This window comes from Callithrix jacchus, chromosome 2 (genome assembly GCF_049354715.1).
Source record: "Callithrix jacchus isolate 240 chromosome 2, calJac240_pri, whole genome shotgun sequence".
NCBI classification, from domain to species: Eukaryota; Metazoa; Chordata; class Mammalia; order Primates; family Cebidae; genus Callithrix; species Callithrix jacchus.
The window spans coordinates 144,927,098-144,949,696 of record NC_133503.1 but is presented as its reverse complement, the minus strand read 5'-3'; the positions used below and the strand labels follow the sequence as shown (position 1 = coordinate 144,949,696).

At 38.8% G+C, this 22,599-nt stretch overlaps 1 protein-coding gene across 1 annotated transcript in view; it reads left to right on the top strand.

Moving 5' to 3' along the window:
* RGS7BP (regulator of G protein signaling 7 binding protein) overlaps positions 1 to 14,800 on the top strand; it is a 109,714-nt gene extending 94,914 nt beyond the window's left edge. The window contains exon 6 of the mRNA XM_002744917.7: positions 9,314 to 14,800. Coding sequence (XP_002744963.1) covers positions 9,314 to 9,405 — 92 coding nt within the window. The 3' untranslated portion in view covers positions 9,406 to 14,800. The remainder of the gene's footprint in view (positions 1 to 9,313) is intronic.
* Positions 14,801 to 22,599: the final 7,799 nt, after the last annotated feature.

Here is a 22,599-nt window from a genome sequence, read left to right as displayed (position 1 = left end):
TTAACTTCTGCAAATGTATTTCCTCATCCTGCAAAGAGGATAACAGTATCACCTCTCTTCAGAAGTTTCTGGTGGGGATTAAATGAAGCAATGTGTCATATGCCTACTACCAAACTTAGAGAGCAAACACTTGACACATGCTTTGTTATTATTGTTGTCACTCTTATTATTATTATTTGCAAGCTGGTCAACCCAACTTTGCTCAAGAGAACCCCAAATCATCATCAAATAAAGGAATCTATGCTGCCACTCACTCTGCAACAGACCATGTGTAGTGTACATGTGAGGCTGGTCTTGAGCCTGCAATTCAAAGCATTGGCCCTGGGACTTTTAGATCTGCAGCTCATGTCTGAAACTGTCCTCAGCGTCTTCATAGGTTTGGCAAGCCTCCTTCAACAGCTGTACCCTGGCCTCTCGCCCTCCTTTACATTCAGCTTTCCAGGAGGATGGCTGCCCAGGGCCCCCCAGTCTGAATTTCTGTAGGATCTTATTGTCAAAACATGATTCTAACGGGATGAAAACCATTATATTTTAAATCACATCATCCTAAACATTCCCTCCCCATTTAGTGATCATTCATCCAGCAGTTTTTGACTGTTTGTTAATAGAAAGACAGAAATTTTGTTTTATTTAGTTAGGTAATTTCTAATCATAAAGAATATCATATAAATATTTTATGTGACTTTGTATCACCTTTACACACACAGAAAAAAATAATTAGAATTGTAGTTGCATTTTAAAACATAATAATAATTATTGAAGGTTGATATTGTGAGTGAAAACATGACTGAAAAGGGAATAGTCATCAAAATAAATTATACGCAGGACTTGAACCTTGGATCTATCTGGGAAATAAAAAGGAAAATGCTAGAAAGGATATGCAAGAACTTATTCAGAAGGAAGTGGTGCCGTAGGATTTTAATAATCAGAAATAACTGAAGTAAAGGATTATGGGAAATTTGAGTTTCTTCCCTGAGGGCAGAAATGGGAACCCTTCACATGCAGCAATACATCTCTGTTCTATATGTGTTTAATGTGACCTCACAGCCTACTGAGCTGACCACAGGAAGGGGACTGTGTCTGAACTGGAGGATCCAGAGGGGACCTGACGAGTCTCTCTGGGAACATTTTGACAGATGCACCTTTCATGAACAAATCATAGATTCTTCTTTCTACGTAGACTGAGATAGACCATAGAGGCTTCCCCAGTTCCTTCCTGGAATTCTTTTCAGGTGGTTTATTTATTATACAGGTCTAGGTTAATATGTGCAGGAAATGGTGCAGGGTAAAATGTGGAGAAAAGTATTCCAGTTCTTTTCTGCAGGACCTTATTGTCAAAACATAATTCTAATGGGATGAAAACCATTATAGAAAGCCATCTGTTTTCTGACTGCTTATTTCTTTTCTCTTTTTATTCTATTTACATGGGTCTTTAAATCAGAAAAAAGATAAAAGATACCACTCCTGGTCCCCATTTTTCCCATCTCAACCCCTAACCTGTAAAAATGCTGCTGACTGAGTCCCCTATTCTCCAGGCTCTTTCTCAGCCCTCAGCTCCAAAACTGTTCCATGTTTATTTCAGCATTCAAAGATTTAATCCTACCTTCTCCTCTTTCTACTACAGTCAAAACTTGATTCGACAGCAGTTTATTTTAAATCAACTTTCAGTGGACCCAACAACAGTTTACTTTAAATCAACTTTCTTATGTAAGAAAGGAAGGTGGCCAAGGGCAGGAATTTTAATGGTTGGTGATTATGCCTTCATTTTTAGACAGAGCCTTTTCTTTCCCATCCATCCAGTCTAAGACTGGAGGCAAAGAGATGCACAAAAGAGCGAGCCACTCTTGCGCTGCTGAGTTCCACCGCGGGCTGCAGACAAGGTCCAGATCTCCTGGCTCTCAGCCCACTGTTCTTTCCACTGCTTCAGACGCCCCTCCTGTCCTACATTCTAGGTCACTGGCAGTGCTGTAGGGAGCTTCATTAATTATGATAGTCTTGCTGTGTCAAATGGATTACAAATGGAACCACCTGTGGGGAGCCTGCAAGGTTATTGACAAAGGCTAAAAGGAGATTGGAAAGTGAAGGACAAGCATCTTCTAAATGCATGCTGTTATCAAACAAAACAAATCAACAGAAATAAATTAAGCCTGAAAGACAGTTTCACCTTTTCCAAAATTCTGACTCGATGAATGCTGTGGGAGGTGTTGGTATGTTCACTCTTGCATAGAATTTTGTCATTGATGCCACACACAAGAAGCAGTCTGGAAGTTGGTAAGTCAGGAACTGACCCGGGCTAAAATGAGTCCCCTCCTGTGAACAATACTACTCCAGACTAAACTGAGCCTAGAAATAGTTCTCCCAAACTCACAGCATGCTCCTCCAATCAAGAACCCCATATCCAGAATCAAACCTGGCTGTGTCAGGCAGAAGAGTTCTCAGATATCTGGCTGAAGAGCACTGGGCAGTTATGCCACCATCTAGCATAGAGATGACCTTTTAGGTCCTTTTCCCAAGAGCCTCATAAAGACTTTCTGTGTTTCTAGCTGCTGTCTGAAAGTCATTCTGAGCAGTTTTACTGGTAGCCCCATATCCTTTGCAATTTCTGCAATCTCTTGTCCAGGATTCAGTGTGACATATATAAACCAATCTAATTTCTAAATGTATTACTCTATTATGTTGAGCTCCTACTCATAAATGTGAAATGTCTACTCATGATATCTACTGAAGGAAAAACAGACCTCTCACTCCAGCAGCCTTTGTCGCCATCATTATCAAACATATAATGGTCACTAATGATGTGTCAAGTTCTGTGCTAGGTGCTGGGAATGTCTCTCCCCCACTAAAACCTGCCCCTCACAACAGGGAAAAATTGGATGGGAATCACCTGGGAAACCTTTCCAAATGCCACATGCCTCCTCTCACACAGGTTCTGGTAAAGCCTTCAGGGTTGGGCTGAAAACAACTAGTATATATGCAGACATACACACACACACACACACACACACACACACACATACACACACACACACACACACACAGACACAATTGGAAAGACACAGAAATTTGTGCTCACAATATAAAATGCCATAATGGTCAGACATGGGTTGCTACAAGGCATATTAGATTCTCATCTAGCCCAGGCTTGAATTGAAAATGGGGAATTATTAGGGATTGCTTTTTAGAAGGTATCTGTGCTGAGAATTTTTAGGACGAGTAGCAGTTAGCCAAAGAAAGAGATACAAAAAAGATAGTCTAGGCAGAAGATTCTGGATGTGTGAAGGCATACGGGGAGATGATAAAGGAGGGATGTTAATAAACTACAAGCCCTAAAGTAGTTGGGAAAGTCTCTAGACAAGAGGCTTAAGAGAGAGAGAAGAGAGGTAGGTGGACTGTATCACTAAGGCCCATGTATCACTTAGGCCATGTTAAGAGGATTGGGAGCTACTGGAAGGATTTCATGAGGAGGCAGGTGCAGTAATCCAGGTGAGAAATGCTTAAGATCTTACCTAAAGTCAGGGGATTGGAGAGGAGGACAGAGAGAATTGGATGTGGTATATAAGGAGCAGCAGAATCAAGGAAAAAACCCAAGTTCAGACTTGGAAAATGGAGTAGATGATGTTGGTCATCAAGTTAGAAAGAACACAGAATCAGTAATAAAGGCAGAGAATAACATTTGGACATGAGGGAACCATCCGGAGCAGTGCTCAGTGGTTAATAGTGCTGAAGTGAGACATGTGGTCTGAGAGGACTGAAACACAGATTTGAGCATCATCAGCATAGTGGGAATTGAAGCCCTACCAAAAGTGTGTGCAGAGACAAGAGTCCCAGAATACCAAAACGTAAGGTTTGAGAGGAAAGAAGAGCAGTGTACAAAGGGGACTGAGATGAAAACTACAAGAGCATTATGAAATAAATCAAAGATGATTGCAAAGAAGGAATGGCCGGTGGTTAAGCTAAATATGAACTGAAAGTGTCCACAGGATTTAACAAGGTAGTCATTTGTGATGTTGGCAAAAGCAGCTTTCTTGGAATTTTGGGTATGGAAGCCTGGCTAAGGAGGAGGGGAAGTGAATGGCAGATGATAGCTGGGGCAACCAGGGTAAATTCATCAAGGCTTTTATAAAGAGTTGCTTGAAGAGTGGTGGGAAGATGGGATTGGATGCAGATGATGTGCCAAGAGCTGTAGCAATTGTTTATAGAAGCAATGGAATGTGAAGGAATGCAGCAGCATGTAGCGTCAGAAAAGACTGCGGGGGGGAAATGTTTAATCTTTGAAGGAGGGCTTGCCATTTGTCTAAGGAGGCAGGACTTTTCTGAAAAGAGAAGTGGCAAATGCAAATGCAGCAGCCAAAAGAAACTACAGGCATAGTTAGGGAATTCTAAGTAGTTCTGTGTGGGATTATCGCCTCCTTCATAAGCCCTTCATTCTAGTCAGACTGGACTGTTCACTTGGACCCAAATATAGGCTGTCCTTGCTCACTTCTCTTTACTCACACTGTTCCCTCCATTCAGAATGCCTATCCCCTGCCACTTCCACCAAATGTCCATGTTCTCATTCCTCATGGCCCAGCATGTACACCACGGCCTCCATGAATCTTCCACAAACATCTTCTTCCTTCTCCTACAAATGGGAAGAATCTCCCCACTTCCACTGCCTGGAAATTTTACAGCAATGTATTCAGATCTCTCTTATGGTATTTTTCATAAAGCCTCATAGTTACTCAAGGAAAGGTCCTTGAGGCTAGGGACCATCTTTCTATTAGGACCCATCTTGGTATTATCCTCAGTACCCAATGTAGAGCCTTGTACTTGTCAGGCCTTCTGTTAATTCAGTGGTTCTCAAAGTGTGCTCTTAGGACCAGCAGCAATGTCTGAGAACTTGTAAGAAATGCTGATTCTCTAGCCCCAACCCAGAGCCACTGACTCAGAAATTCTGGAGGTGGGGTCAGTAATCTGTGCTTTAACAAGCCCTCAGATGATGCTGATGCAGCTAATGTTTGAGAACCACTGGGTTACCTGAGGGTCTCTTTTTTCCCCTGGAATAGAAATGTGTAACTGCAGTGTATTGGAAGCATTTCTCATCACTTGTTAAAGTAATATTTTATTAGCAAAATAAATTTGAGCAATGGAGAAGTGGTTTGGAGGAATTGCAGTGTCCCTGGATTTAGCAGCATTCAAGAATTAAACATTGAGGCCAGGCATGGTGGCTCACTCCTATAATCCTAGCACTTTTGGAGGCTGAGGTGGGAGGATTGCTTGAGGCCAAGAGTCCAAGACCAGGCTGGGCAACATAGTAAAACCCTGTCTCTCCAAAAATAAAAATTTTTTAAATAATGTAAAAGAATTCAACATTGAATGACTGAGGTTTGAACTTACTGGTGGCCAAATTTCCTACTATACTTTTTTTTTTTTTAACTTTCTCCTATGCTTTACTCACTCTGCTTCCCTTTCCACCTTTCATTTTCACATTTAAATCTGTCTTAGGTTATAGTTTTCTGAGAGTGCGTACTTTGGAGAAAAGATGCTAGAAAATTTTTAATTATAAGCCACCTCTAAACAAACATTTGCAATAAAAATCAAAGGTTTTCCGATAAGTTCAAGTAGAATGAGTGGGAAACATTCCCTTTTGCTTACATTCTTGCAGCCCCTGTTTATTCAGTGGTTCTGTAAGTGTGGTTTTAGGACTAGCGGCAGTATCTGAGAACTTGTAAGAAATGCTGATTCTCTGGCCTTACCCCGGAGCTACTGAGATAGGCCTTCAGAGACAGGATTTTAATCAATGTGGAGAGACACCTTTCCTTGGAGCTAGATGCACTTCAGACCATCCCAGGCATCATTACTGGTTGGTAAATTTCAACATTTACTGCAAGTGTCAGCTCCCCATAGTATAGAAAACTGCTCTGAATTTCTGCCAAGAATTTCTGAGCTTTTCTATCACCTCAGCCTTAGGTGATGGTCAGACAAGCTCTAAGCAAGGCAAAGGTGTCACAAATGTGCAACAAAGATGCCCCAAACCAGCAGTTGTCCTTAATTGGCAGCCTGCCCTTTGCTTGACGTCTGAGCACTTTCTCATCAATCCTAACAATTCTGTTCACTTGTGAGAGAGACATATAGTACACAGACATACATATGTATATTATGGATGTATGTGTACATAATGTGTATACACATAGATGTATATCTGGTTACATACACACACACACATATATATATGTGTGTATATATATATAAAGAAAGCTGAGCAAGGAGAATTTCAATAGCACAAAAGGCTCTGCTATTGAAAGGCTTTGGGTTTTTTTTTTAATCCACTGTAGTAAATACACAGATATAAGGGTCAATCTTGATAAAAATTTTATATCTGTCTATAATACCTACTTGCTTTTAATATATACAAAAACAAGACAGTGGAACTAAACATACAACCACAACATACACATACACATTTTCCTTTGTAAATATAACCTTGCAGTAGACATTTGCTCATTTCATAGGAGCAAAACACATCAGAGTTGCCTTCTGTAACATATGAAGACCTCTTAAGTCCCTCCACAAATCAGATAAGTGTTTGGGAAAGGGAAGGAGATACCAGAACTTAGAAAATAGATGTTCCAAGTCTTAAATAAAGAGCACTATGAAGATCTTTCCTTCTCATAAATATCGTCATAGTTTTGGTGACTCTGTTTTAGGGAAGCATTGAATTCCAGGTGCATTTGAGTTTCAGAAAGGGTAGTCAGAGTCCAAGGAGATACTGAAAGTTAAAATTCTGTACCCTTCAGAGTTTGCTATATCTTTGCCATATCCAACCAGGTTAAATATATTGATCAATTCATGGTTAAAGAAGTAAGAGTCCTAAAAATGATGAGAAAAGTAGTTATTTCTTTCTGCTCCAAATACTTCATGGTTTATCTCTGAAAGTTTCTCCTGAAAAGTGAAGCTAATGCTTAGTATCTAACATTGTTTTCAGTGTCTTAACTGTTTGCGGGCTAGTTAACTTTAAAAGAAAGATATCCTCTTTTTCACTCTCAAAATGTTGACATCCAGATTATAGTAAATTATTTTCCCTATGGAAAGGACAATTACAGTCCTATTTTTCTCTGTGTTAACAGAATATGAGCTTTAAGAGAGGATTTTAATCTCTGGAGACTGGGAGGGTAGACTGTGTTTGATTCATTCGATATGCCCAGCGGGGGTGCCTGTTTTCTTCTCTGGCTTGGACTTGCTACTCTAGTTCTATCTAAATATATAACATAGTGCAACATTCTAAGGAACACTGTCAACCTTGGTGGGTGATACTAATTTACAAGTAAGTGTGACACATTAGAGCCTTTGGGAAGGGGAGGAGAAGCCCAGGCACTTAGATGAAACTTTATGTAACAAGACTGGAAAGCCAGGATCTATTTTTGTTCTCAGCAGTTTCCTGAGCATTGTAAACCAAAAAGTATCTGAGACAAGTCTCAATCAATTTAGAAATGTTTTTTGCCAAGCTTAAGCCTCAGGAGGTCCTGAGAACATGTGCCCATGGTGGTCAAACTACAACTTGGTATTATACCTTTAGGAAGATATTAGACATCAATCAATACAAATAAGATGTATGTTGCTTTGGTCTGGAAGGGCAGGACTCCTGGAATTGGGGCTTCCAAGTCATAGGCAGATTCAAAGATTTTCTGATTGGCAGTTGGTTGAGTTATTATCTAAAGATCTGGAATCAATAGAAAGAAACGTCTAGGTTATTATGATAAGGGGTTGTGGACATCAAGGTTTTATCATGTAGATGAGACTTCCAGGTAGCAGTCTTCAGAAAAAATAAATTATAAATATTTCTTATCAGACTTAAAGAGTCTGTTCTATCAGTCTTAAGGTCTCTGTGTGATGTTAACTCCAGTCAGCTTTGTCTGAATCCCAAATGGGAGGAGAGCATAATGAAGAAAGTTCAACTGCCTCTTCCCAACATGGCTTGAACTAGTTTTTCAAGTTAACCTTGGAATGCAGTCAGCTGAGAGGAGGGGTCCATTCAGGTGGTTGGGGAGGCCTCAAAATTTTGTTTTTGGTTTACAGCATCTAGGCTCAGTAATCAAGGAAAACAAGCCCTCTTCTACAAATCAGTTCTATTGAGTGGGGCATATTCTTCACTTTAGCTATCTCTTCATCTAACTTCTGCTTCTGTGCCCTTAGCCAAGCCTCCATCCCCTTTAAGATTAGGATGAGGAAAGGAGGGAACTCTTCACCCCACTCTGAAAGGAAAGTGCAACTAGTCTTGGCAAAGCTTAGGTACATAGCAGTCACCAATGCCAATCAACCGTTTTGTTGACCTTAGCTCCAGTCTGACCACATCCTAGCACTGCCCTGGTTGGAAAATTCTAGATTATCCTTTTGTAGTCCTTTGTGTCTTGAACCCACATCAGCCAGTTCTGCTTCAACAGGATATTTCTACCCAACTTCTCTTTCGGATTGCACTTTTAAAAAAAAAAAACACAACTCTTTAAACCAGATTAGGTTTACTGGTTTATTTCTTCCTCTACTCAGCATCATCCTAAAAATCTCAAACCAAAACATATTAATTCAACAGCTGGCAGTCTTCTCTAAATGCCCTTGTATACCGAAATCTATAGGAAGTGCTGAGAAAAGACTCAATAGGAAATAATTGAAACATGAAGAGACATGAATTTGGTGAATGAAGGCACAATAATGATCCAACATAAAGGAAAATAGTTAATAATAGCTATTTTAACTAAATGCTTCCTCTATGCTAGACACTAAGCTACCCACCATAGCTAAATGTTTTTCATAGATTATTTCATCTAATCCTCACCTGGGCTAAGTTTTATTAAATCCTATTTTACAGACAGCAAGCTTCAGTTACATGTTCAAAGTCACAGAACTGGCAAATAGCAGAGGCAGGTTTAGAAAAGAAGCCAGACTTACTCATAAGCATGGGTTCTTTCAAATAAGGTATATATGTCTCCCAACTGAAAGATTGCTTCTAAGCAGTTTCAGTTCAATTTTAAGCAGTAGCCCTCAGCCTTGAGCTATTTTGCCTCTCCTTCAGGAAACATTTGGTCATAACTAGGGACATTTTTGGTTGTCACAAATTGTCATAAGTGCTACTGGCATCTGATGAGTTGAGGGATGCTGCTAACCATCCCGCAGGGCTCAGGACTGTCCCCCACAACCAAGAATTATCTGGTCCAAAATGCCAACTGTGCTGAGGTTGACAAATCCTGATTAGGAGGATAGTGGATTTTTTAAGCCACTTCCTAAAAAGCAGGTTGTTGTGTCTATACCTCACTCATGTGCACATTTTGTCTCATCACAGATGACAGCAGCCTTCTGAATCTAACTCCGTATCCCCTGGTGAGAAGACGGAAGAGAAGGTTCTTTGGGCTGTGTTGTCTCGTCTCAAGCTAGGTGGCTCCTCCTGGAAACCCACTGAGAACATCTGAAAAAAAATCACAAAACCGAGGACCTCCAGACAGCTGAACCACACAGTTATTGGTTTTTGACTATGTTTTCTATGCTTCCTTATTACTTTTATCCTCCTCCCCCTGCCCTTTTAAATGATTTTACACTTGAAAGCAGCTGCCATCAAGAAAAAAAAAAAGAACAGATTCAAAAAGCAGGCTGTTTTTAAAAGGAAATTTTAAAGCTGACATTGTGCATGTCTGCTCCAAACCATGCCATGACAGATGCAAGATTTATGATTTTTAAATTATTTAAAGGTTTTTTTAAATGTATTATACAGAGGAAAAATATTTCACATATAATAGTATATCTATAGCTCTTGCTGATCTCATGTTAAAATTTATTATATATAAAAGAAGTCTTTAAACATAGAAATCTATTTAAAACTGAAAAACTGTGTTCAGAAAACCAATCTACCAATATCATTAGAAATAATATTATAAGCAAACATATACCACCTCACCTATTGCTTTCTCTGCACTCATTTACATTTAGTCTTCCATTCTGTCAGAATCTAAGAGCTTCACCATGAAAGTATCTCAATTTATAATGCAACAAAAACCACATACAAAAAGTACTTAAATTTTGTAAATACACAATGATCCTAATACCTTCATACAAATGCATATGGGCAACTAATTTCTTTTTGATCCAATGGTGTCTTTTTCAGCTTCTCGGAGAATGAAGTAATCCAGTTAGGAAATGGTGTAGTAACATATACAATTACCCTCAAATGTAAAATCAAATATCATTACATTTTGTTCTAATTGAAATCTGAAGCATGGTGTCTGCACATCAGCATAGTGTTAAATCTTATAGGGCATGCTGGAATTAGCTCAGATCGTAACAATATTTAACATTTTACATTGTTAATGAAGTTTTTTAGTTAAGCTAAGCTTGTCTCATTTTAGATGACTATGCAGATAAGACTTTTTCAATGTGTACTTGGTGTCTTGTCTTACACTTAGACTCTTGAAAGCAGGACACATTAAGCAATACTACATTTTAGAAAGGAGGAAGCCACATGCTTTGTTTTTCTGCTCACAGCTTTGTTGTGATCTTTCTTCACTAAACTTATAACATGGTACAAATTCTGTTATACTTTCCCCTGTTCTTCCTTTGGCCCATTTCTCAGACAAAATTTCCCTTGGGTTAAGAGATTAAGTCTTTGCACTTCTTTTCTTGTTTTCCATGGTCTGAAAAATCTTCAAGTCAGAACGGCGGCACCAGTGTCTAGTACAATAGAAGGATAAGCTAGTGCCTATAAGTGGTTTATCTAAGAGACATCTTTAATCCCAACCCTATACTTTTCTCAATACTTATATGCACAGGCATTTATATGTATACCAATATTTTGACCTAAAAACTAAATATATTAAGGCCTTTAGCTTTAGTGAAGATGAAGAAAGATATGGATGAACACTACTGTAATAATTGTTGTATTAGGTTGAATTATATGAAATTTCCTATGTTTGACTGTTTTGACCTACAAAATGGCAATTTCATATAGCTCATCCTGATATCTGATGTGAAAATTATACTTGGAATTGTCTTCTAGCTCTTTTAATTGAAAGTGAAGGAATTAAAGGGTTGGAAGAGAATGTTACACAGGTCTCTATTTAGATCATACCCGCTGGTTTTTGGCCTTATTCTTTGAATCTAGAGTTGTGTTCTAATGAACTAGTAACTAATGCATGGTTATAGGCATACCTGGCTTCAAAAAAAAGAACTAGCCATGGAAAGCTATATGAGAAAATCACAATTTTCTGAATCAAATATTCGTAAAACTATTTGGCTATTTAAAGACTCTTAGGGTGAATACTCCCTGGCAAAACAAGCAAGCCAGAATTACCTGGTCTGAAAACCCTGATTTAAGTGTCATATCTTTTCCTGAATCTAATTCATTTTCATCCCCTAAGGTTATTTCATTTTAGATCCCTTGTTTTTGAGAGTTTGATGTAGCCCAGTTTGGTAGCTCTCAGCACCTGCCTCAGCCCTCTCCCATACTTCTATGAACTTTAGCTTCAATCTAGTTTCTACTAATCCATGCAGTTATTAACTGATAAGCCCAATCTTGCTGTTCAGCATGTTCCTCTAAATGCCTGACCTAAATAACTTCCACTTGGTTAACTTGTGTTCACACTCACCTTAGTCTCAGTGTGAAAGTAACACTTACCTTCTGTGCAATTGTCCTTTGTACAGCTGAAGACTGTTAATAAATTCAGGTTTCACCTCCATGTCTGAAAAGCCTGCAGTAGCTATTCATGGAGATAGGAATTTGTCTAATTACCTAGCCAGACTTTGCTATTTAAGGTAATAAATTCAGCTACCATATCTTTTATTCATAGTGCCTGTTTTCCAGCCTTTGATCAGTTTTGTAGCTCCCGCAGATAACTCCAAGATTTATAGATCCTCTTTCAGTAGCATATCCTAAAATTAAGTTTAGTGCTCAAAATCTTGATAACCTATACTGGCCCATGGTTACATAGTAGGTAATTCACCATCGCCCCTTAGATAGCCAATGCATCCCTTAGAAGCTGCCCCACTCTCCTCTCACCTACCAAAGGATTTTTTCTCAGGTGTGGTTCCAAGTGATAAAGTTCTACTGTCTCTGCTTCCTGCTGGTAATTCACTTTCAGATTAGCAATAACACTGAGCTGATCTCTAGGGGTAAGAAGAGAGCACTGAACTCATTTTGTCGCATGTACCACATGCTTGAAACAGAAAAGGATGTAAACTTCTGTGGCATACATTCACCCATTTTCCCACTATATCTTTAATATCCTGTGTTGATTTTTTTTTCAGATTACAAAGACAATACACGTTCTTTGTGGGAAATCTGAAAAATACTACCAAATAGAAAGAAAGTAAAAATCACCTGAATTCCACCATGACCACATTGTTTAAAACCACATTTGTGGGCTTTAAATCAGTCAGGGGCTGGGCCCAAAGGCACTTTTGTGTAAGATAAGTAAAGAAATGCCCACAAGGCCAAGATGTCACTTTATAAAAAAAATCTGTCCAATAATGTTTTGCATGCATCTAGGAGCCGACTCACTGCAAACCACTGGTTATGCCATTATTCAAGGGTACATAGAAAGCTTTAGAAGTAGCATAGTCCTGACGCCTCCTCTAATCAATTAAAGCTCTTGGGGTAAATTCTAAAATTGCCAGACCATTTTGTTTCTCTATGCTTCTGTAAAACCAGTCAGGAAACAGTGTTTGGCAATACTGCCACCTACTGAAAACTGAGCTTCAGAGTAACACAAAAGACTGTAAAACCATCTACTTTGTTATAAACAGCAAACAAATGGACAAATTAACAATGAGCCCATCTGGAATTTAAAACTCTGACAGTGTCAACATTGAAAGGATTAAGATATCAACCAGTCAAACCTCCCACACTACCCACACACACCCAAGCAATGTCTATCATTTCTTTGTCTTAGGAATGTCACCAAATACAAAATGCTGAACTTTCAGGTAACCATTAGGTAGGATGCGAAAAAGCTGTGATAAATCATTAGATAAAAGCTCAGGATAAATCATTAGAATTAAATATATAGACTGTAATAAACCTAATAATATAAAATAATTGAGTATATTATAAAGATGACATTCCAGATAGATGAAAAATGTTCAGATTATTAATTTATATTGAGATAACCGGTTAGCCATTTCTTGAGAGAAATATGTATACCTCATAATTATTAATAGAATAAATTCCAGACAAAATAAGGATTTACATATTCAAGCACATAAATAAACATACAAGACTAGCAGGCAAAGTGGGTGGGTATTTATCGAATTTAGTGTGAAAAAAGCCTTTCTTTGAGTGACACCAAAAGAAAAAAACAGAAAAAATGGATGGATGGGATTTGACTAATTAAAAATGCAAAACCCTTATGTAGTAAAAAGTAATAAAACAAACAGAGAAAACAATATATGCAACGAAAAGTATAGATCTCAAATACATATCAAGAGCTTAAACATCACTACTTTTGGGACATTTCCATGACTATGACCCCCTTCTCAACCAACTGTTTTCATTTCATTCTTTCCCTATTGAACATTTTCATTATTGCTTGTTTAATTGCCTGTTTATCCCTATTAAATTGAAGGAATAAGAAGGCAGGAACCATGTCTATTTTGCTTATTATTGTATCCATACACCTAACACAATGCTAGACACAAAGCAAATGCTGAAAACATACTTACTGAAAGAGTGGATAATGAATGAATGAATAAATGACATTTTATGACTCAAGGAGAATCAAATTTTTCAACAGAAAATGGGATCAAGGACACAAACTGGCAATGCACAGTAAAGTAAAATAATCTACTAATAATGAATATGAAAGTGTTTTAATATACTAGTAATAAAAAATGCAAGTTAATACTATATACTCCTTTTTACAAATCAGAAAGGCAAAGAGCATGAAGAATTAAAGTTCCCAGGGACAAAAAGGAAGTATGGAAATAACATCATCTTACAGAGTCAACAGGAATATAAATTGATTCCACCATTCTGAAAAAATATTTTGGTAATATATTTTTCCTGCATGCCTAGTAATTCCACTTTAGGGAAAGTCTGCTTTAAATGGGTCAGAAAATAAAATGAGCTAAAATGCATTTATTCATTATTCAAATGGATATTCAAGAAAGGATGTTTAGAGCAGCATTATTTGGAGAAATGGAAAAATGTAAATAAGCCTACTTTATAGGGTTGGTTAAATATGGTACATCCTTTCAATGGAATATTGTGCACCAATTAAGAATAAACACCATATGTGTATTAATTGAAATGTAAAAGCTATATTGTTCGATGAAAAAGGAAGTTATAGAGGAATATTTATAGTATGATCCCTTTTTAAAAATATATGTATGCATGTGTGCATTAAAGAGTCTGAAAGGATACTTGCCAAAGTGTTAACAGCATTTATCTCTGGGAGGTGAGATTTGGAGCAATTATATTTTCTTTTTGCATATCTGTAACTTCTAATTTTTCCACAATGAGCATGTAGTATCTGTATAATTTTTCAGGGAATAAACAATGATGTTCACAATATATATTAAATGAAAATATGTTATAAAACAGTATGTATAGTATGAAATAATATTTGTAAAAAGAAAATTATATATAAATATATCTATGTATGTATATATATGCATAAGAAAGCTAGGAGGACACATACTAAAATGTTAATAGTAGTTATCTATGGGTAGTGGGATTATGGGTGATTATTTTTTCTTTTTGCTTTTCTGTGTTTTCTAATTTTTCTACAATGAACATGTATTACTTGTGTAATAAAAACTAATAATAAAAGTTTTAAAAAATGAATATGTGAGAGGGACATTTTTGACTCACCACTTGTCTTCATCCTCTTTTCCCACCCCATTCCATCCCCTGCTTGGCTTATTCTTTGTCAAAATATGGGCAGTGGGGATATGGAGAGGAAACAACAGGGCACCAGAGCTTTTGAGAATGGAAGACACAGAGCGACACAGAGTGGTGAGAAGGAAAGAGAAAGGAAGGAAGAAAGAGTCTGGGAAAGAAGGCAGGAGAGAAAGAAAGAAACTGCTAAGTTTCTTTCTTAAGGAGGAAGGCGGAAAACAGGTTTAGAAACTTTTTCACTAATAATAGCAATGGCTTTAAATTTAGCTCAGGTTTCCTGATAGCTACAGCAAGAAAAAGAAATACATTAAGTTAAATAATTTTGTTTTCAAATAAAAGGACACACACACACACACACACACACACACATACACACACACACCCTGCTACACTCCTGGAGAGATATCTAGAAATAAAATTCTGACAGGAACATATCCCAAGAAGTTTTTCGAAGGTCAAACGGTTGTGATCCAGCTAGGTGCCAAGGGCTGTACAGTACAGCTTGGAGTTCGCAGACTTTGGTTTGAATCTCAGATGTCCTGCAACCAAGTACATGCCTTTGGCTAGCAGTTCCAGTATCCATTCTCTCCTTTTTCTCCTTGGTAATAGAGAACTCAAAGACACCACTAGTCACCTAAAGACTCCATTTCCTGGGCTCTTCTGGATGTCAGTATTGCTGTATAACTGAATTTGGCCAAAAGTATATGAGTGGAAGTGTACAATTTCCAGGTAATATTCATTAAATAAATGGCATGCATTTTTATGCTCTTCTTTTCTTCCCTCTGCAATGAGAACATGAGCGTGGGAACCAAAGCAACCATCCTGAATCCAGAAATAGACATCAACTGAGGATGGCAGAAGTTCCCTACGTCGACCTAAAATAATCAAAATCTAACTTAAAGAGAGTTTCTTCAAGCTCAAGTGGGAAGACAGACCACCCAGAAACACCATCTCCAAAAGAATAGAGTCAGCATTCCAAAGTAAGGCAGTTAAGGTTTTATTTCTATAGGCAGAGACAAAGGAGATTTTAGCAGAATTACATTATTCATACAAGGTTGGCACATGTAGCAATTTGCTTATAGGCAGTATTCTTTCTGGGAATGGTACACTTAACACATTCTTACATAGGATGTAATAACCAAGAGTTTTCTGTCATCTGGTCTAGGCAAAGCAAGACAACAAAGGAGAAATTAATCTATAATAAGGGTCATTAATTAAGAAGGCAGGAGGTTTTGTCCCTGATATTTAATTATCTCTAGCCATTGAACTGAACAAGAAAAAGGATAAAGCAAGTTAATTTTTAATCTAAGAGCAGAGACTATAATCATATTTGGCTCAGATCACAGTCACATCTCTCTCAAGGCTTAAAGTGTCTGTGGAATTCCAATAAATTTTAAATTTCATTTATTTTTATATCTAGCAGCCCTGGACCACCTACCTCCATCCTATTTCCTACAAAAAATAAATAAATAAAATAATGTCTATCTTGTTTAAGGCATTAATGAGGTGAATCTTTGTTCAGAAGAACCTGTTCATTAAATGAATTTCTGCATGCCTCAGTTTCCTCATAGCAAAATGGGGATAATAATACCAACATCATAAGAGGTTCAACCAAATAACTGTCGAATTACTTACTTAGAACCAAAACTCATTTACAGAGAAAAACCAAACAAACAAAACATTGAATGATACTGTGTTGGAGAACGCTGGGGAAAGGAAAATCTTTTTAAATAGTGTTTTTTAATAATATTGATTTCCATATAGAAAAAATGTAAACTCAACTACTGCCTCATGCCATACACACAAAATCAAGTCCAAATTGATTACCTATATGAAGTTGAAAAGTAAAACTTACAGATAATGTAGGAGAATATCTTCACACCCGCAGAGTTGTGAAACAGTGCCTAACAGGACACAAACCACTTTGGAAAACTGTTTAACATTATCGATTATCTACTGTCGGACCTAATAATTTCACTCCTTGATAGAAACTCAATGGAAATATATGTATGTGTATTCAGACAGGTAAAAGAATATCCATAGCAAGATTATTTGCAATAACCAAAAACTGTAAACAATTCAAAGCTCCATCAATAGAAGCATGGAATGAGCAAATTGAATGCTAAACAGCAGCAAAAACAAATGAACTACATTATAGCTATTTACATCCTTATGAAAGAATATACCTGTAACAATGATGAATGGACAAAAGCTAAGCGCAAAGAATGCATACTGCTACAGCAGCCAACATTCACAGCAGCTGAGAGACAATGCTATGCCCCTGTGACACAAATCTGGGCAGGCACCACAGCATTTATGACAGTTTTCCCCCTGCACTGCTCAGGTCCATTGCTTCTCACATTAAATTTGTTCCATTCAGATACAGTTTCTTCTGAATTCTGTTGTCACAATTCCTGGAGCCATAAATAAAAAGAGGGATAGTGGGACAAACCACAGCCCGCACTTACACATTTGGTCCCAAGACTGTATAGCTGATTCTCATCATCTCCTTACTCTACCACCCAATCCTTGAACCCTTCATCCTAGGCTGGCCCTTCTGGGTTGCCTCGTAGAATGACCAGACCCTCACTGAGGGGTATAAGGTCCTGAGGGTTACCATGCCCTTATTGAGCTGTGTTTGCTGTACTTTTCAACCTGGGTATGAGAAAACCAAGAGTGATCCATCAGGTCACCTGAGTGCCAAATATTTATCTGCATCATGATTATTTTATAGAAGCCGTCTCTCACCATCATGATCAGGGCCAGTTATCCCTATCTGTATGGTAACCCTTTCATTTGCCTACAAGTTAACTGGCATAAGGAATCTAAAATAACTTGGTAGCAGCTGTAGCTTAAAGTTTAGTGGGACTCATTTGCTCCCCTCTAGGACCCAGGATCTCTAGACCCACAGACTCTAAAGTTGTAGAAATGGGAAGCATACAATGGATTACTGAGGCCACTCCTACTTTTAGCCCTTGATTTTTGGACCCATATATTCTATCTATTAGAGACACAACCACATAGTGACCATTGATTTAAGGAGAATAGTGCATCCTGGATGATGCACACCAATGTTGCAAGGTGTCCTCTCCTTTAAGAGAACATGTCATCACTCCACCAGGATGGAGCTTCTGTAGGGTGGAGTATGTGACAGGAACAGTGAATCCCGTAGTCATGTTTTCATTGATAACCTTTCCTATTAAATGGGACCCTTGGTCGGAAGCAGTGTTATGCAGTATCTTATTTCAGTGGATCACACACTTGTGAGTCCACCGAGAATGGTGCTGGATGAAACCCTGCAGACAGTTAAGGCAAATCTACATTCAGAAAACAGGTTAATCCTAGTCAGGTAGATGCAGTCAACTTGCCATCAAGTGGCCAGTAATTCCTATCAAGAAATGACATTGTATCATGTGCACAGTGTTAATCTCTGTTAACAACAGGTTGGACATTCGGCAGGCTCAAATGTCTCTAAGCCTTAGTGAGAAAGGCTTGTATTAGTTTCCTATTTTTGCTGTAACAAATTGCCACATACTTTGTAGCTAAAAACAATACAAATTTATCAACTGACCATTCTGAAGTCAGAAATCAGTTTCATTGTTCTAAAATGCAGGGACTGCCAGCCTGTATTCCTTCCTGAGGCTCTAAAGAAGGATCTATTTTCTTTCCTTTATAGATTCTAGAGGTCTCCTGCATTTCTTGGTCATGGCCCCTTTCTCCATCTCTAAGCCAGCAGTGTAGCATTTTCAATTCTCCTCCCTCTCTGCTTATAACCCCTGCTTCTATCATCACTTCACCTTTCTTGACTAGGCCCGTCTGCCTCCCTCTTATAAAGGCTCTTGTCATTACATCAGGCTTATCCAGATAATCCATGATAATTTTCCCATCTCAAGATCCTTAACGTAATCACATCTAAAGTTCCTTCTGGCATGTAAAATAACCCATTTATAGGTTTCAGGGGTTAGGATGTGAACATCTTTGGAGGAGTCATTTTTCCGTCTACCACAAACCAATGCTGTTGGGCCCAATCATGGCCTCATCCCTCCCAGGAGCTGTCTTTTGAGTGGTTTAGAATTCTCTGCTGCAGATTGCATGGCCTTGCTTCAAAACCCTAAGGGTTTCTGCTGTGACTCTCTTATAGGAGTTTGCAAGAGTCTCCATTAGCATCCTCAAATACCCAGATACCTCTAGTACCATGGCCTCTGCCAAATATGACCTAAGTGACAAAGCTGCTAATCCTGCACCCTAAAACTGCTGCAGAGCCCATCCTTGCTCTGGGACCCACTTAAAACTAACATCATCTAATACATGGATCAGAGCTCTATCCCTCAGGGAGATAATAAGATTCAGCTATATCTGGATCACAAGGTCAGGAGTTCAAGATGAGCCTGGCCAAGATGGTGAAACCCCAACTCTACTAAAAATACAAAAATCAGCCAGGTACGGTGGCAGGCGCCTGTAATCCCAGTTACACAGGAGGCTGAGGCAGATAATTGCTTGAACCTGGAAGGTGGAGTTTGCAGTGAACCCAGATCATACCACTGCACTCCAGCCTGGGCAACAGAGCAAGACTCTGTCTCAAAAAAAAAAAAAAAAAAAGCTATATTCTCTTGGGACAAACTGCATCCCAAGTGGAAATATGCTCCCTTCAAATCCTGAAAAGGCTAACCAAGCTTCATAGTTCTTTCTTAATAATAGGAAATACAAGGCACAATAACTTGTTTTTATTGTGGAAGGGATGTCCCAGCATCCCCAAGACCATGGAACCCCTAAAAACATCACTGATGTATTAGGTCCCTTAATCTTTGCAAGGTGTATCTCCCATCCCCTGGAGTTCATGTGTTTTACCAAGGCATTCACAGTACTTCATGGTCAACAAGCCCAGTTAACATGATGCCATCAACTTAGTGGAGAGAGGCGACATTCTCTACAAAGAACTCTTAAATCAACAGGCTTAGACTGTGTTGTCATGAAGCATGGTAAGGTCTTCTACAGATAGAAAAGCCTGATTCCAAAAGGTCATCTGAGGACATGGAGTTATGCTATATTCCAGGTACCCAACCACTCAGTGATTAAAAAGTACGTTATGAAGACATAGAGTGCTGTGGAAATGTGAAGTCTACTGGAGATAGATAAGCTGGGTTCCAACAGGTCTTCTGAGGACATGGAGTTGGGCTATGTGTACCCCAGGTACACATCTGCTGACTAATAATATTATACAAGGAGAACATGGAGTGCTTTTTTCATTGTTAGATAAAAGCCCATAACATTGTGGCATAATTTGTAATAGTGCACATGTACTTTCCTGTTGATAAAACTTAGCCTGGGCTTTTAAAGTTTCCCTCCCCATCTCTTCCCTGAAAACCTCTGCTAGTGACACTTAAAGATAGTTGATTTGTTGCAGGGAAGATAACATTAGCAACTCTTATTGGGAACATAACATCTCTAGAATCCTGATCCTCTTAAAACTTCTTGCAACTTTTTCTGTAATAATTTTTATTATATTTACAACTAGTAGATATCTTTGGAATTGTCTTAAGATCTCACAATAAACATACCTGTGGGTGTATTAACCAGTTATAGTAAAGATACCACTTTCAGCAAAGCAGCTACTATTGGAGCCTCTTGGGTAAGCTCGTGACAGTCTACTCACCGCATCTGCTATTGTTTGTTCAGTTTGCAAAGGAGCAAAACTGGTGAGTTAAATGGGGACATGATAAGACTCACCATCCATGAACTTCTTCCACTATCCTTAATATATAATAATGTTCTTGATTAACTATCTTGATGAGGCTGGAAGGGTTGAGGGACTTCCACTAGGCCTTTTCTACTATAACAGCTCTTCCTCTATAGAAATTGCCAATTGCTAAGTATATTCATTCCAATTATATATTTCAGAATAGGAGAAATAATTACTAGGTGGGTCCATGGATGCCGCTGACCCACTGTGAGGCCCATCTGGGTCAGGACTCCATTTGTTCTTCCTCTAACAGATGTTGGGCCCCTGGATATCAGTGTGAGCTCAGAACCTTCATGCAAAGTCCTTGAAAGAGTTGAGTATTCCCCTTTTCCCCTTGTTTGGTGTCCTGAATAAATGGTCATGGGGCCATCTGGGGAAGGACTAGGGAAATCATTACTGCATAAATTATGCAAGTCATGCAGAGACCATCTTAATGGCCATGTAGCCCACAATCAGTAGATGAGGGGAGAAAACTGGTTCATATCTGGACACTGGATAAGAGATTGATTTCATCTTTCTGCTCATCCATTTTTGCTCCCTTCAAATATATTTTAAGTAATAGCTTTTCCATTTATCTTACTTATAGAAATACCTGATAACTATTATTAGCCATCTCCAAAGATCCCTGCAGATTCACCTCTCCTGCTGGTATTCTGATCCTGCTGCCCATTACAGTAATTATGCCCACCTTGCTTCTGATGATTAGCTGATTCCGCCTGGCTTTGTTATTCCAGGATCCTGCCATCGCTATTGCTAATAGGATTCCAGTTCAATAACAGCCTCTTCTACCATCAGCCCAGGATAGACATCACAGAACTCCTTATTAATATTGCTACTCCCTCACTAGGACAGTCCTTATTGTCTTGGAAAATAGTGTCCTCTGCATCCTCCCAAGGAACAGAGTCAGCTGGTGGGTTTTCCATTCTCATAGTGGATCTATGCCAACATGCTCACTTCTCTGAGTCTTCTAATTTCTTCCTCTATATTCTGCATGGTCATTCTTGTATCACAACTTTATTTAGTATGGCCCATCATTTTTATCAAGCTTCCAAGTACCATAACTGCTGTTTAAACCATCTTCCAGGCCCTTACCAAAGTGTTAAATTTTATGTCACAGAAGAGTGTTTCTATATTCAGCTTTATATTTTGTCACCCCGTGATCCAGCACCCTTAGGATCCATGTTCTTCTGCTTTCTGCTGGTACAATGAGTCAGCTCCTTTGGTGTATAATTCATCACCTCCTTTCACAAGCCTAGCATATGTCAGATGTACGATTGTAGATCTGACCTTAGTTATTTGTCTGGCAGCCAGAAACGGAAACAGAGGCAGATCCTGTTTCCTTCCAATGAGGAAGACCTGCATTGTCTTGTAAGGCCCCAGTATCATTTGAGGTGTCTGCATGATCTTCAGAATGAAGGGTAGTGGCTCCATCTTCCACAAGGTGGAGTGAGCCATTTCTGCAGGCTTGGAGGGTTCTGGAGAATCTGTGCAATTTAATGGGCTCAGGGGGAAATACTTAGAAGTTCCCTTTCCAGAGCTTCATCTCTATGGGAACCCTAACTTCAGTATTACGAATTCAGACTGCTCTGAAACTCTGACCCTCTTTTTTTTTTTTTCAGATGGAGTTTTGCTTTTGTCGCCCAGCTGGAATGCAATGGCATGCTCTCAGCTCGCTGCAACCTCTGCCTCCTGGGTTCAAGTGATTCTCCTGCCTCAGCACCCTGAGTAGCTGGGATTACAAGCGCCTGCCACCATGCCAGGCTAACTTTTGTATTTTTAGTAGAGACAGGGTTTCACCATGTTGGCCAGGCTGGTCTCAAACTGCTGACCTCAGGTGATCCACCTGCCTCGGCCTCCCAAAGTGCTGGGATTACAGGCATGAACCACCACACCCAGCCAACTCTGCTCCTCTTAAAACTAAGTATGGTGTGTCTAGTCTTCTGGTATGTCTGCCCTCCAGTTACAGAATATAAGTGTCTCTTTATGTTCTTCCCAAAAGGCCCAC